Source organism: Brassica oleracea, chromosome C1 (genome assembly GCF_000695525.1).
Source record: "Brassica oleracea var. oleracea cultivar TO1000 chromosome C1, BOL, whole genome shotgun sequence".
NCBI classification, from domain to species: domain Eukaryota; kingdom Viridiplantae; phylum Streptophyta; class Magnoliopsida; order Brassicales; family Brassicaceae; genus Brassica; species Brassica oleracea.
Genome location: NC_027748.1, coordinates 3,271,884 through 3,289,525, shown reverse-complemented (window position 1 = coordinate 3,289,525; position 17,642 = coordinate 3,271,884). Strand labels below are relative to the sequence as shown.

Genomic DNA, 17,642 nt, shown 5'->3' with positions numbered 1-17,642 from the left:
ACATATATGTCAAAACTGATAGCAATTAAACATAATACTGTTATTTTTTCCAAGTAAAGCAGAAATAAAATACACAATAAATCAACAAATTGTAAGAAAGTTAAAAGTCACAGCCGACCGAACCTAGTTAACAAAATCTATTTAAAATAATAGATGTGTGTCAGAGGTGTTAAAAAGTTATTTCATCGGGAGCGCCTCCAATGAGAAGGGCAGCTTGGAGCCGATCCCTCTTGATCTGAAGAAGATGGATACAGTGACGACTAGATCGCCTGCAAAGAGGGTGGTGACCCATCACCAAAAAGAAGTCTACGAGTCAAGGGACAAGAAGCTACATGTCCTCCTCCCTTACGATATGGAGGTGGAGACACTGACTAGATTGCCTGGAAAGTCGCTTATGAAGTTCCTATGCGTGTGCAAGACTTGGTATTCCCTTATCCGAAGCCAAAGATTCGTGGCTTCATACTGCGCTGCGAAGCCATCCCGTTTTATAGTCGCTTTCACCAACAATGCAGGTGGTGATGATCCCAAGCGTCTGTTCATCTTGTCGGGAGAGGAGGAAACTTCTTCTTCTTCTTCTTCTTTGGTTGCCAATCTAGACATGACAATACCCTCAGTGACCTTGCCTCACGGCGCCTACAAGTATTTTTCCGTCCATGGCTTTATCACTTGTTTTGAGATGTCAAATTTCATTATATGTAACCCTAGCACGGGGCAAGTCATTACCTTTCACTGCAAGGCACCGGCCACATCCTTGGGATACGATCCTGTAGATGATCAATTCAAAGCATTGACCCATGTGACATCTAACTATGATCATAACCCTAGTGTCATGGTGCACGAGGTTATAACACTTGGACGAGGAGGAGTAGTATCTCGTACCCAACTTACCTCCCCGCCTTATTACCGTGTAACTAGGGGACGATGCATCAATGGTTTCATGTATTATGGTGCTTATGCTCCATGGGAAAGTAAGACTCCTGTGTTTGTGTGTTTTGATGTTAGACATGAGAGGATACTAAGTTTTATCACAACGCCTCCGGAGGTCCTGGTTTGGCAGGCTTTTACATCATTGATAGAATACAAAGGGAAGCCAGCTGTCGTTGTACCAAACTGTTTGAGAGTAAGTGGTTCTTCTTTCAACTGTTTTAATCTTTGGATACTGGAGGATGTGACGAAACATGAGTGGTCCAAACAAACATTTGAGCTTCCCTTGTATTTTCCCTTCACTCTTGGGATGGGTCAGCGTATGATCTCCCAAGGAACCAACAAGGCTGGTGAAATCATTTTCTCCCCAACAACTCTGCCAGGCCGTGCCAAGCCCTTCTATGTTTTCTACTTCAACCCAGACACGAAGAGCACGAGAAGAGTCAGGATCCACGGAGTCGCTGATACTGAAGAGTTCTGGAGCCGTTATGGACTCACAGGCATATGCTGCGTCTCTTTCTCACCCCAACACAATGATAGTATTGCTTTTTTATAATAATGTGTTTTGTTGATGTGTAAGAGCTTGCTTGGTAAACTAAACAAAACTAAACTCTGGGGATTTTTTTTTTTTTTATCAAATAATTATGCATCAAACTTGTTTTTGCGACTCGCATTTGTTTCTTTTTCCTTCTTTATTTTGTGTTTATTTTAGTTTCACAACTCTTTTACTTATATTTGTATATACTTGTGTATTGTGTTATATATGCACTAGATTTCTTTTGTATATACTTGTGTATTATGTAATATATATGCACTAGATTTCTTTCAACTTGTCTTGCTGCCTGTGTTCTCTGTTTTGAGTCAATGATGTTTCCTTGCGACAGCCATATCCCACCCCCCCTTGCTTCACCTTCTGTTCGTTGAGATACACCACTTCATGCATCATAACTTAATCAGCTTCTTGTGTATCTTCTTCTTTCTTCTCATCAGTTTCTTGCAGTTTAAGCAACTTGTCAAGACAATTACTTGCGTAATGTTCTTGTTTATCACACGCAAAGCAAGTGATGTGGCTCATATCTCGGTTTTGACCTTGCTTATACGCCTCTCTTTGTGCATAGAAACCTCTGTAGCGACCTCGACCTCTTCCTCTCCAGTTACCTCGTCCACCTCTTCCTTGTCCTCCTCGGCCATACCCGTCTTGTTGTGACTCGCTGTTGTTAGCGTATAACAACTTTCCATTATCATCTTGATGTTCCTCTTCGTCTTCACATATACGTTCTTCATATGCTTTAGTCTACCCACGATATTCTCAAAGCTAGTCGTATTAAGATCAAGAACCTACTCGAGTAAGGCGACAATATGAATGTATTTTCTTCTTGGTAGACTTTTAAGAAACTTCTTGACGATCTTTGGTTCTTCAATGATTTCTCCTAAGGAGGAAGACTTTGAAGAGATTTCGGAGAGCTTTCCCACGAATGCATCAATGGTATCTTCTTCTTTCATCTTAAGTCTATCAAACTCATCCATTAGGGTTTGCAACCTCGCTTCTCGTACTCTCTCAGCTCCGACATATCTCGCTTTGACTACATCCCATACTCCTTTTGCTGTATCAAGATCACCGACTTGTAGTATTAAAGCTTCCGGAACGGATTGAAATAGCAAAGCAATATCCATGTTATTCTTTTCTTCATGTTTTCTTCCTGGATCAATAGTTTCCCACACCTTGTTGACCTTAAGCGCAATCTTCATACGCATAGCCCAAACAATGTAATTGGTAGAGGTCAGCATCGGAAGTTTAATGGAGGAGGGTCCACTCTCTTTGGAGTTCGTCGCAGCTTCTTCTTTAACATCGGTCATGTTTGTTGTCGTCATAGATTTGAATGTGTGCGGTTGTTTATGTGCTGGCTCTGATACCAATTATTGAAACACAAACACACTAACAAGAAGTCTTTCTCTTATTAATCACTCAAATCTTTAGATCACAAATCACAAGTAATGCTCTCACAATTCACAAGAGATGTAACAACATATGCATCTCTATTTATAAGACTAGATAACTCCTAATCCTATTAGCACAACAATCTTTCCTTATTTCCTAATCCTATTACAAATCCATATCTCACTAGGATTAGGATAGCTTGTGTCTTTGAGCTATTGTCAAGCTTAATCCAACATAATCTAGAATAGATATTTACATGTTTTAAGTTATATTATGCCATAAAATTCATTTGATGTTCCATGTTTGATTTCGACATTTAAATTTAGCATAATTAGTTATATGTTTGATTTCGACATATGAATTGAAACCCAAATATATACACCTTCCGTTCCTTAAAGATACATATTCTAGAGAAAAATTTTGTTTCTAAAAGATTCAATTTTTACATTTTCAATGGATGTTTTATTAACTAATTGCAAACTTCAAAAATCTTAATTGCACTAATTGATTTTTTTTTTTGGATCAAATACACTTATTGATTTTTTATTGGTTTAAAATTGTGGAAAGAAGATAAACACAAAAAAAATTATGCAATCTGCATAGAAAACACTAAGCCTATTTATTAATTCAAAATCTGATGGATGGTCATCAGAGATTAGCAAACACACATTTTAATCTATTTATTAATTAATTAATTTTTTTTTTTTTTTTTAAAGGACCGAACCTAGAGTTACTCTCTTGACAAAATCTATTAAACTAGGTTGTGTCAGAGGTGTTAAAAAACCGGTCTATACGGTTCATTTTGGTTTAGTTTGCTGTTATTGTACCTGATGGTTCTTGCCTGTTTGATGGACCAGTGGATATGGTAGGTAGGACCAACGGGAAGCGAAATAAACATAATAATATTTAAGAAACATATATGTCAAAACTGATAGCAATTAAACATAATACTGTTATTTTTTCCAAGTAAAGCAGAAATAAAATACACAATAAATCAACAAATTGTAAGAAAGTTAAAAGTCACAGCCGACCGAACCTAGTTAACAAAATCTATTTAAAATAGATGTGTGTCAGAGGTGTTAAAAAGTTATTTCATCGGGAGCGCCTCCAATGAGAAGGGCAGCTTGGAGCCGATCCCTCTTGATCTGAAGAAGATGGATACAGTGACGAATAGATCGCATGCAAAGAGGGTGGTGACCCATCACCAAAAAGAAGTCTACGAGTCAAGGGACAAGAAGCTACATGTCCTCCTCCCTTACGATATGGAGGTGGAGACACTGACTAGATTGCCTGGAAAGTCGCTTATGAAGTTCCTATGCGTGTGCAAGACTTGGTATTCCCTTATCCGAAGCCAAAGATTCGTGGCTTCATACTACGTTGCGAAGCCATCACGTTTTATAGTCGCTTTCACCAACAGTGCAGGTGGTGATGATCCCAAGCGTCTGTTCATCTTGTCGGGAGAGGAGGAAACTTCTTCTTCTTCTTCTTCTTTGGTTGCCAATCTAGACATGACAATACCCTCAGTGACCTTGCGTCACGGCGCCTACAAGTATTTTTCCGTCCATGGCTTTATCACTTGTTTTGAGATGTCAAATTTCATTATATGTAACCCTAGCACGGGGCAAGTCATTACCTTTCACTGCAAGGCACCGGCCACATCCTTGGGATACGATCCTGTAGATGATCAATTCAAAGCATTGACCCATGTGACATCTAACTATGATCATAACCCTAGTGTCATGGTGCACGAGGTTATAACACTTGGACGAGGAGGAGTAGTATCTCGTACCCAACTTACCTCCCCGCCTTATTACCGTGTAACTAGGGGACGATGCATCAATGGTTTCATGTATTATGGTGCTTATGCTCCATGGGAAAGTAAGACTCCTGTGTTTGTGTGTTTTGATGTTAGACATGAGAGGATACTAAGTTTTATCACAACGCCTCCGGAGGTCCTGGTTTGGCAGGCTTTTACATCATTGATAGAATACAAAGGGAAGCCAGCTGTCGTTGTACCAAACTGTTTGAGAGTAAGTGGTTCTTCTTTCAACTGTTTTAATCTTTGGATACTGGAGGATGTGACGAAACATGAGTGGTCCAAACAAACATTTGAGCTTCCCTTGTATTTTCCCTTCACTCTTGGGATGGGTCAGCGTATGATCTCCCAAGGAACCAACAAGGCTGGTGAAATCATTTTCTCCCCAACAACTCTGCCAGGCCGTGCCAAGCCCTTCTATGTTTTCTACTTCAACCCAGACACGAAGAGCACGAGAAGAGTCAGGATCCACGGAGTCGCTGATACTGAAGAGTTCTGGAGCCGTTATGGACTCACAGGCATATGCTGCGTCTCTTTCTCACCCCAACACAATGATAGTATTGCTTTTTTATAATAATGTGTTTTGTTGATGTGTAAGAGCTTGCTTGATAAACAAAACTAAACTAAACTCTGGGGATTTTTTTTTTTATCAAATAATTATGCACCAAACTTGTTTTTGTTATCTTTAGCGACTCGCATTTGTTTCTTTTTCCTTCTTTATTTTGTGTTTATTCTAGTTTCGCGACTCTTTTACTTATATTTGTATATACTTGTGTATTGTGTAATATATGCACTAGATTTCTTTTGTATATACTTGTGTATTGTGTAATATATGCACTAGATCTCTTTCAACTTGTCTTGCTGCCTGTGTTCTCTGTTTTGAGTCAATGATGTTTCCTTGCGACAGCCATATCCCACCCCCCCTTGCTTCACCTTCTGTTCGTTGAGATACACCACTGGTGCGGTTAACGCACCTATGTTTGCTGAAGTCGTTCCTCCTAAGCACCGTACGCGTTTGACAGGGCTTTCGAAGGTTCTTTCTCTTCCTTTGCTGCGCCTTTGGTTGGGATCTTGTTTGAGTAGATGTTTGGGTATGACTCAAAAGGTATTGATCCTTTGAAAGGTTCGTCTGTGCGTGAAGCTGAGGCTCTCTCCAAGGGGCTTTTGTCTATGATGGCTGTTCCCTTTGGACTCTCTTGTCTCTCTTACACGCCTCTGCATTTCGTTTTCAAGAAAGATCGAGAGAACGCGAGAGTTCTATTCTTTAAATTTTGTAGCATTGTTGGAAACTGGAAACATTCTTCATTCTTCATTTGATGAACAACTTGTTTTGAAGGCAAGTTGATACTATTCTATTACTTTAATCAAGACATTTTGGCATCAATCTTTAGTGCAATGGTTTTTATGATACTGTTTGTTATCTTCTACTTTTTTATTCCTATAAAAGTCTTATGTTGACGGTGGATTTACATAAGTTTTTTTTTTGCAGAGAAAAGCTGAAGAGATTAAACCGTATTTAAATGGACGATCTATGTATCTTGTTGGTCAGTCTATTTGTCTCTTTCTTTGTTTGTGTATTTTTTTTAGCTTCTCTTGCATTCTCTGGTAACTGAACATTTTTGTCGTGAATGCGTCAGGAATGATGGGTTCCGGGAAGACGACAGTTGGAAAGATAATGGCAAGAGAGCACTTGTTTATACATTCTTTGATTGGTATATACTATCTGCTCTTTTTTACTGTGCGTGTCTATTGAGCTTTAACTGAGCTAAACATTGTTCTGTAAATGTTGGCAGTGACACATTGATCGAGGAGGCGATGAATGGAACTTCTGTAGCTGAGATATTTGAGAATTTCGGTGAGAGTGTCTTCAGAGAGAAAGAGGTTTTACTCTTACACTTCTTCTTCCTTCTTACCATATCTCATATTGCTGATTCTACACTTTCTCTGCTTTGCCTCTTTGTTCTTTGTGTATCCTTGATGCTAATTTCGTCACATGGTTGTTATTTTTCTAGACCGAGGCATTAAAGAAGATCTCTCTGATGTACCACCAAGTTGTTGTGTCAACAGGTGGAGGTGCGGTTATAAGACCCATTAACTGGTGCGTTTTCTTCTCAATCAGTGATAATGTAATACGAAACTCAGATTATTTGGTAATATAATGTGTCTGGGTTTGCAAACAGGAAGTATACGCATAAAGGTATTAGCATTTGGCTTGATGTTCCGAGAATTGCTGCTCTAGGAACTAATTCAAGACCATTGTTACATGATGATGAGTCAGGAGGAGGCCCATACACAGTGGTAATAGTTCTCTATCATTGTTACTTTTGAAACAGAGTTTTATCATTCTCTGTGGTTTTTGATCATCTGTGTCTTTACATAGGCTTTAACCCGTCTTTCAACTATATGGGAAGCACGCGGTGAAGCATACACTAACGCAAGCGCGAGAGTCTCCTTGGAGAGTATGGTCCTTATTCACTTTCCATGTTCTATTATAGCTTTCCACAATCTCTCAGCCCATATTGTGACTAGTTTACTCCAAATTGGTCAGATATTACATCAAAGCTCGGGTATAGAAAAGTCTCAGATCTTACACCAACTGAAATCGCCATTGAGGTACGCCGCAGAACCTCTATGCTCCTATTCATTTGTGTACAATTCAGTTTGTTAGTTTTGATAACTTCTAACTGCTCAATTATTCATATTCATCATCAGGCCTTTGAGCAAGTTCAGAGCTTTCTAAATAAAGAGGACAGTATGGCTAGTCCGGATGACTTCTAGTCCTGGAGACGGTTAAGTTTCTCCCCCGCAACATCTAGTCAGTTTAAGTCTTCTTGTTCCATCAGAAGAGCTTGTGTGTGCCTAGTTTTGACTGCTGTGTACAGTGTATATGATTGAATAACGCCTGTTTGTTTGATTTCTTTGTCATCTGGACCAAAAGATGGGAAATAAGCCATTTGACTTTTATAATAAGAGAATTTTCTGCAAGTTCATCATTGAGTCATTAGGAAGTAGAAAACCAACTATATGTACACCATAAAAAAAAAAAACCCACCACCAAACTACAATCAATGTTGCATCTTTTTCTTCTCTTTTCCCCAAGAAAATAGTGATCATTCTATTCAACATAAACATTAACACAGTGTTTCACAGGTCACAAGATAAGCTAAGCCGTCAAAGGTTTAAACAACTGAAAATTATGTCTACAGCATTAAGTTAACAACAAAGGCAGAGTATTACACAACAAAATGACCATTAAAAAGATTCATCACAATCAAGTCGGTCATCAAAGGGTAGCAGCAAGAGCACGGATAATTCTACATGACTTGGGGACTTCAAGCACAGGTTCCTTCCACTCGAGCTTACCCCATATCTCTTCATCGCTGCACCTTTCAAGCGCAATCACGGCGCACCAAATCATCTTGTCCACATAACCAGTAGAAGCCACATCCCTGTCCCACAAAACAGCCATCTTGCCACGGCAATCCGCCGTTCTAGCAGTATAACGCGGAATCTTAGGAAGTCCTTTCACACCCTTCAAAACTCTCCAGCGTCTTACCTTAGTGTCATACCATTTGAACTCTATCTCTATCATGATATACATGAGGCCGAGATTAGTTGTTCCGCGCAAGTACCTAAGTACTTGTTTCAAGGCCACGCCATGAGAAACCTTAGGCTCTTGCATGTATCTACTAAGAACTCTTACACTGAATGAGAGATCAGGTCGAGTGTGTAGTAGATATCTAAGACACCCTATGCTTCTTCTAAACTCTCTCTCATCGATCCCTTTCTCTTGTATTGATCTTGACAAACGGATATTAACTTCCATGGGTACATGCGCGAGGTTACAATTTGCCATACCAGCTTCCGCAAGGATCTTTCGAGCGTATCTATCTTGAGATAACACCACTCCTCCATCGTATTGCAACACTTAGATGCCTAGATAATAAGTTAATCTTCCTAGATCGCTCATCTCGAACTTGCTAGCCATCTCTTGTTTGAACTCAACCGTTGAAGCCAAGGAAGAACCAGTGACATGCAAATCATCAACGTAAACACATACCATAAGCACGCCTTTCTTGTCTTCTCTTTTGTATAACGAGGGTTCCTTAGAGCATCTAGTGAAGCCAAATTCTTGTAGAATCCGGTTGAGTTTGATGTTCCATGCTCTAGGAGCCTGCCTAAGACCATAAAGAGCTTTATTAAGCTTGTGCACCTTATCTTCTTTTCCTTTGATCTCAAATCTTTCGGGTTGACTGACATAGACTTCTTCTTTTAGCTCTCCATGTAAGAAGGCCGTTTTTACATCCAAGTGGTGTATCTCCCAACCATATGAGGCTGCAAGTGCGATTACTAGTCTGATGGTTTCGATTCGAGCCACATGCGCAAAGACCTCGTCATAATCGATGCCGTTCCTTTGTACATAACCTTTTGCTACCAACCTCGCTTTATACTTACTGATACTTCCATCCGCATTCCTCATTATTTTAAAAACCCACTTCAAACCAATAGCTTTGAAACCTTCTGGTAGATCAAAGAGTATCCAAGTGTTGTTTTTCTCGATAGAGAATATCTCATTTCTACACGCATCAACCCAAACTTCAAGTTCCTTAGCTTCATTAAAATCCCAAGGTTCATTGTTTATAACCATTAGGAGTTTCTCACACTCCTCTTCGGCTAGAAGAATATAATCCTCTAGATACGACGGCTTAGATGTTGTTCTGCTTGATCGCCTTATCTCGGGTTGTGTTGTTTCTTCTTCCTCTTCGTCTGCAACGTTATCATCTTCTTCATTCTCGTTACCATCCCCGTTGCCTCCACTCATACTGACATCCTCTTGACCGCTTCCAATGTCTGCTAGTGGCAATAGCTCTATCTCGAATGTGCTGGAGTCCTTTGCTTTCTCGGTTTTAGCCGTGTTCCAGTTCCATTGCTTTTCTTCATCAAACAATACATCGCGGCTGACTGTTATCTTATGGCTTGAGGGGTCTAGTAACCTGTAGGCTTTAGACCCTGGTTCAGTTCCTAGATGCACCAAAGCTTTTGACCGATCATCGAGTTTCTTTCTTCCTGCGACTTCGGTTCGAGCGTAACAAACGCAACCAAAGACTTTGAGATGGCTGAGATTAGGTCGTTTACCTTGCAGTGCCTCGTATGGGGTCTGTCCGACAAGATATCTTGTTGTGTTGCAATCCTATTTATTGATCAAATAGGGTGAATGCCTTACCGCTTCCCCCCACAATTCATTGGGCACACTCATATGCTTTAGCAAGCTTCTAGTCATCTCAAAGAGTGTACGGTTTCGATGTTCCACAACTCCATTCTGTTGAGGTGAGTATGGCGCTGTCATATGTCTGTTAATTCCATTCTTGTCGCAGTAGGCTCTGAAATCATGTGATATAAACTCGCCTCCTCTGTCCGTACGAAACGTTTTCACCGTTGTTTTTGTTTCTTGTTCTGCAAGCTCTTTAAACACTCTGAACTTTTCAAACGCTTCGCTCTTCTCCTTAAGTAAAATGGTCCACATATAGCATGTATAGTCATCTATTAACACGAACACATATCGTTTCATTCCTGGCGTGGAAGGAGTGATCGGTCCACATAAGTCTTCATGAACAAGCTCAAGTGGTTGTGTTGCTCTAAATGAGGTTGCTTGGGGAAAAGGTTGTCTTGTTTTTTTTCCGAGTAGACATGAGACACACGTTTCTCTCTCGACATCTATGTGTGGAATGCCCACGACCAAATCTTTATGTATCATCGTCTTCATTGTCTCGGTTGCAACATGACCTAACCGCGCGTGCCACTTAGATGATTCGATAGGTACTGAGGTGAGAAGGCATTGGATTGCGTCGGCTTGCAAGGTTACCTTGTACAAGCGGTTCTTTGATCGTGTGGTTTTAACCATTAGAGCTCCGGACTTGTCAAAAAGAATTAAGACATCATCCTTCATCCTTACCTCACAACCTACTTCGGTGGCTTGTCCTAAGCAAACAATATTGCTTCTCAAGCCCGGTATGTAGTAGACATTGTTCAATATTTTCTTCTCACCTCCTTTTAAGACAAAACAGATTGATCCTTTTCCCTTTATGTCAATATGAGAATTATCCCCAAACCGGACCTTTCCCGTAATGCCTTCGTCGAGCTTGAAAAAGAACAAGCGGTTTCCACTCATATGATTGCTTGCCCCATTGTCAAGATACCATAGATTCTCCATACCTTGTTCTACTCTAAAGTTAGCTGGCTTCACCTTATGCTCGTTGAGATACACCACTTCATGCATCATAAGTTCATCAGCTTCTTGTGTATCTTCTTCTTTCTTCTCATCAATTTCTTGCAGTTTAAGTAACTTGTCAAGACAATTACTTGCGTAATGTCCTTGTTTATCACACGCAAAGCAAGTGACGTGGCTCATGATGCAAATTATATACTTTTGTATCATGAAATATCCGTTTTCTGTCGAGTGCAGTCTGGTTACCCAAGGTTTCTTCACACCCGATAATCTAGCACTAAGGAGTTTTTTCAGAATGTTTTTTATGAAAGTATTGAGCTGGAATTGTAGAGGTGCGGGAAGTCACTGGACAATTAGTTATCTACGGGAAATATGGCATAAACATAGACCAGATTTTTTGTTTCTCTCCGAGACAAAACATGATTTAACTTTCATTCAGTGTTTTCAGTCTCATTTTGGTTATGACAATTTAGTTACAGTGGACCCGGTTGGTGCGAGTGGAGGTTTGGGGTTGTTTTATAATAATGAATACCAGGTTGATATTCTATATACTAGTAATCGTATGATCGATGTTGAAACATTGGCCCTTGGAAAAAAAATTTATATGACCTTTGTATATGGAGAGCCGGTTCAACAGTTAAGGGATCAAGTTTGGGAACGTTTAACAAGGTATGGCCTAGCAAGATCAGAGCCGTGGTTTATTATTGGAGATTTGAATGAGATAACTGGGAATCATGAAAAAGATGGGGGGCCATACGAAGTGCATGATCTTTTGTACCGTTTAATGACATGATTAGGAATACTGGACTTTTGGAGTTCCCGGCCGAGGAAATCAGATGTCCTGGCAAGGAAGAAGAAAACAAGGAAAAAAGAAAAAAAGTTATGGTTCGGTGTCGGTTGGACCGAGCTTTAGCAAACGAAGATTGGCATACGCTTTTTCGATGCTCTTACACAGAATATTTGAGAATGGTGGGGTCCGATGATCGACCGGTGGTGGCTTACCTTGATAATAAAATAACAAGACGGAGGGGACAATTTCGGTTTGACGAGAGATTGATTGGACAAGAAGGCATATTGGACACGATTGCGAGAGGGTGGGGTGATTTCTCAGAGGCGAATCCAGGGGATTTCGTTTCAAAAATCACAAACTGCCGTCATGAGATCTCTACATGGCGGAAGAATAATCCACCTTATGGGAAAGAGAAAATTGGGGAACTCCTGAAAGCACTTGAAAAGTCCAAACAGATAATAATAGAACCTAGGAAGATATTCTAGAGGTCTCAAGGAAGTTACAGGAAGCTTATAAGGATGAGGAAGATTACTGGCAACAAAAGAGTCGTAATATGTGGCACATTTCAGGGGATCTCAATAAAAAGTTCTATCATGCTCTAACAAAACAACGTCATGCTCGTAACAGAATTGTGGGTCTATATGATTATGATGGAAACTGGATAACTGAGGAGCAGGGGGTAGAAAAGGTGGCAGTGGATTATTTTGAAGATCTGTTCCAGAGAACAACTCCTACTGGTTTTGATGGTTTTTTAGATGAGATCACATCCTCAATTACCCCACAAATGAATCAACGGCTCCTTCGGTTGGCAACTGAGGAGGAAGTTCGACTGGCTTTATTCATAATGCACCCGGAAAAAGCTCCTGGGCCGGATGGAATGACAACTCTCCTTTTTTCAACACTCATGGCATATAATAAAAATGGATCTATTGAAAATGGTCAATAGTTTTCTGGCATCGGGAAAATTGGACACAAGGTTAAACACTACAAATATTTGTTTGATTCCTAAAAAGAAGAGACCCACAAGGATGACTGAACTCAGACCTATCAGCTTATGTAATGTAGGATACAAGATTATATCTAAGGTATTATGTCAAAGATTAAAGGTATGTCTTCCATCACTGATCTCAGAGACGCAATCAGCTTTTGTTCATGGACGTTTAATATCGGATAATATTCTTATAGCTCAGGAGATGTTCCATGGTTTGCGGACTAACAAATCGTGTCAAGATAAATTTTTGGCAATAAAAACGGATATGAGCAAAGCTTATGACAGAGTTGAATGGATCTTTATCCCAAGAACTACTAACCAAGATGGGATTCGACCAGCACTGGATCCAATTAATGATGGAATGCATTTCCTCAGTTCAGTATAAGGTTTTATTAAATGGACAACTGATACCACTCAAATTACCCTAAGGAGTGATTTATACTCTCTCAAATAAGAGGTCGAGTTGTAGTACTTAGCGATCGAATTCACAGGGAGCTAGGGAACCAATTAGATATAAATAGTTTATGATTAAGCTAGGCTAATAGTTTATAAATTAGTAAATATAGATAACAAAGCAGTAAACAGTAAACAGTAAACAGTAAACAAGTTGAACAAGACTATTGTTCAGCTTGGCAGGGAGTTGTTTAATGGAATGATGGTTGCTAGATCTAGGGTTTCTATTCAGGTGTTGGAGATTATAATCCTATAGATGACTAACAGTTGCATGCATGATATATTAGATCTGCTGATGTTAGGAGTTTTCAAGGCTCCTAAGACAAATGCTGTAGTATAAATGATTGTCGAACCAGTTCTGAGGGATATCAAAGCACTGAGAATGCAAGTACTCACTTAATCTAAGTGCAACCAATGATTTAGATGGGTTTTAAACTACTACTAATACTAGAAAGCAATAACAAAATGATACTTTCTTGACTAAGGGAAAAGAGAACTCATGGGCATAGGGATTAGACCTTGGGTGATCAAGTATCGAACTAAGGATGACAAATGATCAATCAAACTATCAACCTTAAGCCTAGACACAATTCTAAGCAAGCTCTATGTCTAGATAAATGCTCATTTGCTAACATATCTCAAACATCAAATGTCTTTGGTTGAATAATATGAAAGCAATCATAACTAGCAAGTCCAATGGCTATCTTAGCACCTCTAACAACAAATGTCTTTGGCAAAGTATACTAAAAGCCTAGGAGAGTTGTCTCAGACATTTCATCAAACACCTTTTAGCTTTCCAATGCCACCGGTTTAGGTCAATCAACATCATGTAGCAGAAGTTATGCCCGTTTTACTGAAGAGTGGTCAGTCTGCCTCGCGAGAGAAAACTGTCGAGGAGATGAAAGAACGTCGATCGATAAGACATCCTTGGTGTCGATCGACGGTGATTACAGAATGCGGGCCAAGTATATTTCAAGACCGACTTAAGCCCAGAAAAACCAAAAATTACCAGAATACCCTTGGACGACCTAAAACCATATTTATGTATTTTCTAAGCCATTGCTGACGGCTAAACTTTCTTTACGCTATTTATTCTATTCATTGTTCTTAGTTAGGAGAGAAGGGAGAAACTCCTTCAGAGTCCTCCTGGAACTCCTTCGGTTTTTATATATATTGCAGTTTCATCTATGATTTTTTGTGACAACTATCATGTTTGAATAGATTCACCTTGCTAGATTTAGGGTTCAGATAGTCATGAGGGATTATCCCAAAAAAATAGATCTGCTAAGTTGTTAAAATATCAATCAACTTTACTGTTCTTTAATGTTTGTGTTCTAAAGTAGCTAACTAGGACCTTGTCCATAGATAATTGGACGCAAGAGAAGCATGGTCCTTTGTCTGATTTAGTTTACATTGTGCTAGGATTGCTATAAACAAGTGACAACTGATTTAGTTTAACCTAGTGAACAAGTCAAAATCGCGCGGTAAAGCTTGCTAGAAGGAACGTCGATCAACAACTCAGTAGTTGCATCGATCGACTGACTGAAAGGTGTATCGATCGACAATCCATAATTGGTATCGATCGACACTTTCTCAAGACCAACAAGCGACAGCTGAGGTCTTAGATCTAGAAAATAGATAATCTAAACAAATAGAAGTTGATAGATTATTACTTAGTTTGAGTTTCAGAATATCGTACCTTAGCATCTATACCATTATAATTCTGATTGCCTGAATAGAAGCTCTAAGTTTAACGAACTATCCTTCCATCAAACAACTCATCAATTTACTGAACAACTACCTTGTTCACTATGTTTTGGTATTTACTGCTTTATAATCTATTAGCCTACCTTAATCAATAACTATTTAGATCTAGTGTGTGTCCTAGCTCCTTGTGAATTTGATCCCTAAGTGCTACAACTCGGCCTCTTATTTGAAAGAGTACAAATCACTCCTTAGGGTAATTTGAGTGATATCACAGGTGGATCGAACCTGAAATGTGTTGACATCCCAAGTCTTTTAATATTTTCCATTCAAACGAAAGACAAACTAAATAAATTAGGCCCAGGTTTAGTGTCCCATGTACACCAAACAAGTTTCCTTGCTGTGAAAAATACCAACACCACATTTTAATTTCTTGATTAATTTTTGTTGGTGGACAAAAAAAAAAATTATTGTACCAATAGTTTACAAAACTACAAAAATAATTTTTTGGGGGATTTTAATTTTTTTTATTTACCCGGACATAACCAACAATGTTGGAATAGGCTTAATTAAGAGTTCCTATCTGAATCGTATGTATTTTAAATAAAACCTCAAACGATTGTAACCAGAAAACAAGAAAGAGACTACTATACCTTTGACCTCGCTTACAACTATTGGAGGATTTGAAGTGAGATGAGGCTACGAAAGTGACTTTGTTTCATATTGTTTTCTTAAGTTAGACCATATGGGCCGTTGAATGGTGTACCGTCACTCAGTTCTTTTCCCCCGCTGATCAAGTGACAATTTAGTTGATATCACTATACCAAAAAGCAGCAAGTAACGGACAAAGTTGAATTGCTTATTGGACTTATCGCAAGTGCGGTTAGAGCATGATTATTGGTATAGTGATATCAACTAAATTGTCACTTGATCAGCGGGGGAAAAGAACTGAGTGACGGTACACCATTCAACGGCCCATATGGTCTAACTTAAGAAAACAATATGAAACAAAGTCACTTTCGTAGCCTCATCTCACTTCAAATCCTCCAATAGTTGTAAGCGAGGTCAAAGGTATAGTAGTCTCTTTCTTGTTTTCTGGTTACAATCGTTTGAGGTTTTATTTAAAATACATACGATTCAGATAGGAACTCTTAATTAAGCCTATTCCAACATTGTTGGTTATGTCCGGGTAAATAAAAAAAATTAAAATCCCCCAAAAAATTATTTTTGTAGTTTTGTAAACTATTGGTACAATAATTTTTTTTTTTGTCCACCAACAAAAATTAATCAAGAAATTAAAATGTGGTGTTGGTATTTTTCACAGCAAGGAAACTTGTTTGGTGTACATGGGACACTAAACCTGGGCCTAATTTATTTAGTTTGTCTTTCGTTTGAATGGAAAATATTAAAAGACTTGGGATGTCAACACATTTCAGGTTCGATCCACCTGTGATATCACTCAAATTACCCTAAGGAGTGATTTGTACTCTTTCAAATAAGAGGCCGAGTTGTAGCACTTAGGGATCAAATTCACAAGGAGCTAGGACACACACTAGATCTAAATAGTTATTGATTAAGGTAGGCTAATAGATTATAAAGCAGTAAATACCAAAACATAGTGAACAAGGTAGTTGTTCAGTAAATTGATGAGTTGTTTGATGGAAGGATAGTTCGTTAAACTTAGAGCTTCTATTCAGGCAATCAGAATTATAATGGTATAGATGCTAAGGTACGATATTCTGAAACTCAAACTAAGTAATAATCTATCAACTTCTATTTGTTTAGATTATCTATTTTCTAGATCTAAGACCTCAGCTGTCGCTTGTTGGTCTTGAGAAAGTGTCGATCGATACCAATTATGGATTGTCGATCGATACACCTTTCAGTCAGTCGATCGATGCAACTACTGAGTTGTTGATCGACGTTCCTTCTAGCAAGCTTTACCGCGCGATTTTGACTTGTTCACTAGGTTAAACTAAATCAGTTGTCACTTGTTTATAGCAATCCTAGCACAATGTAAACTAAATCAGACAAAGGACCATGCTTCTCTTGCGTCCAATTATCTATGGACAAGGTCCTAGTTAGCTACTTTAGAACACAAACATTAAAGAACAGTAAAGTTGATTGATATTTTAACAACTTAGCAGATCTATTTTTTTGGGATAATCCCTCATGACTATCTGAACCCTAAATCTAGCAAGGTGAATCTATTCAAACATGATAGTTGTCACAAAAAATCATAGATGAAACTGCAATATATATAAAAACCGAAGGAGTTCCAGGAGGACTCTGAAGGAGTTTCTCCCTTCTCTCCTAACTAAGAACAATGAATAGAATAAATAGCGTAAAGAAAGTTTAGCCGTCAGCAATGGCTTAGAAAATACATAAATATGGTTTTAGGTCGTCCAAGGGTATTCTGGTAATTTTTGGTTTTTCTGGGCTTAAGTCGGTCTTGAAATATACTTGGCCCGCATTCTGTAATCACCGTCGATCGACACCAAGGATGTCTTATCGATCGACGTTCTTTCATCTCCTCGACAGTTTTCTCTCGCGAAGCAGACTGACCACTCTTCAGTAAAACGGGCATAACTTCTGCTACATGATGTTGATTGACCTCAAACCGGTGGCATTGGAAAACTAACTCAAAGCTCTATCTTATTTCAAAATATGAGCTCAATCCAACGGTCGGAATATCTCCATCATAGCTAGACATCTGACACGTCTGTGCAGTTCTGCACCTCAAAAGACTCCAAAATCACCATATTTCTCCAGAACGTACATGAACCTGTAAATACTCTA

General features: G+C 39.0%; 4 protein-coding genes across 4 annotated transcripts; 3 read left to right on the top strand and 1 right to left on the bottom strand.

Moving 5' to 3' along the window:
* Positions 1–219: 219 nt before the first annotated feature.
* Positions 220–1,708, top strand: LOC106294185 (F-box protein At1g30790-like). Its single transcript, XM_013729776.1, has one exon. The coding sequence runs from the start codon at positions 245–247 to the stop codon at positions 1,478–1,480; it is 1,236 nt and encodes a 411-aa protein (XP_013585230.1). The 5' UTR covers positions 220–244; the 3' UTR covers positions 1,481–1,708.
* A 165-nt stretch (positions 1,709–1,873) lies between these two features.
* Positions 1,874–2,781, bottom strand: LOC106329143. Its single transcript, XM_013767752.1, has 2 exons — positions 2,329–2,781; positions 1,874–2,218 (listed from the first exon to the last, which is right to left on the bottom strand). The coding sequence occupies exons 1-2, from the start codon at positions 2,779–2,781 to the stop codon at positions 1,874–1,876; spliced, it is 798 nt and encodes a 265-aa protein (XP_013623206.1).
* A 1,302-nt stretch (positions 2,782–4,083) lies between these two features.
* On the top strand, positions 4,084–5,311 carry LOC106295713 (F-box protein At1g30790-like). Its single transcript, XM_013731689.1, has one exon. The coding sequence runs from the start codon at positions 4,126–4,128 to the stop codon at positions 5,251–5,253; it is 1,128 nt and encodes a 375-aa protein (XP_013587143.1). The 5' UTR covers positions 4,084–4,125; the 3' UTR covers positions 5,254–5,311.
* An 857-nt stretch (positions 5,312–6,168) lies between these two features.
* Positions 6,169–7,581, top strand: LOC106301245 (shikimate kinase 2, chloroplastic-like; the record flags this gene model as incomplete). The annotated part of the gene is given in 9 exon segments (XM_013737603.1): positions 6,169–6,223; positions 6,317–6,360; positions 6,363–6,391; positions 6,473–6,560; positions 6,692–6,777; positions 6,860–6,977; positions 7,060–7,138; positions 7,228–7,292; positions 7,392–7,581. Coding segments are annotated over 9 exon segments (588 nt in total). The 3' UTR covers positions 7,458–7,581.
* Positions 7,582–17,642: the final 10,061 nt, after the last annotated feature.

What these genes read in the sequence shown, in the direction of transcription:
- LOC106295713 (XM_013731689.1), top strand. Translation starts at nt 4,126, where the DNA reads ATGGAGGTGGAGACACTGACTAGATTGCCTGGAAAGTCGCTTATGAAG.
- LOC106294185 (XM_013729776.1), top strand. Translation starts at nt 245, where the DNA reads ATGGATACAGTGACGACTAGATCGCCTGCAAAGAGGGTGGTGACCCAT.
- LOC106329143 (XM_013767752.1), bottom strand. Translation starts at nt 2,781, where the DNA reads ATGACCGATGTTAAAGAAGAAGCTGCGACGAACTCCAAAGAGAGTGGA. An exon ending in TCATTGAAGAACCAAAGATC is followed by an intron (nt 2,219 to 2,328) that starts GTCAAGAAGTTT and finishes TATCGTGGGTAG; the next exon opens with ACTAAAGCATATGAAGAACG.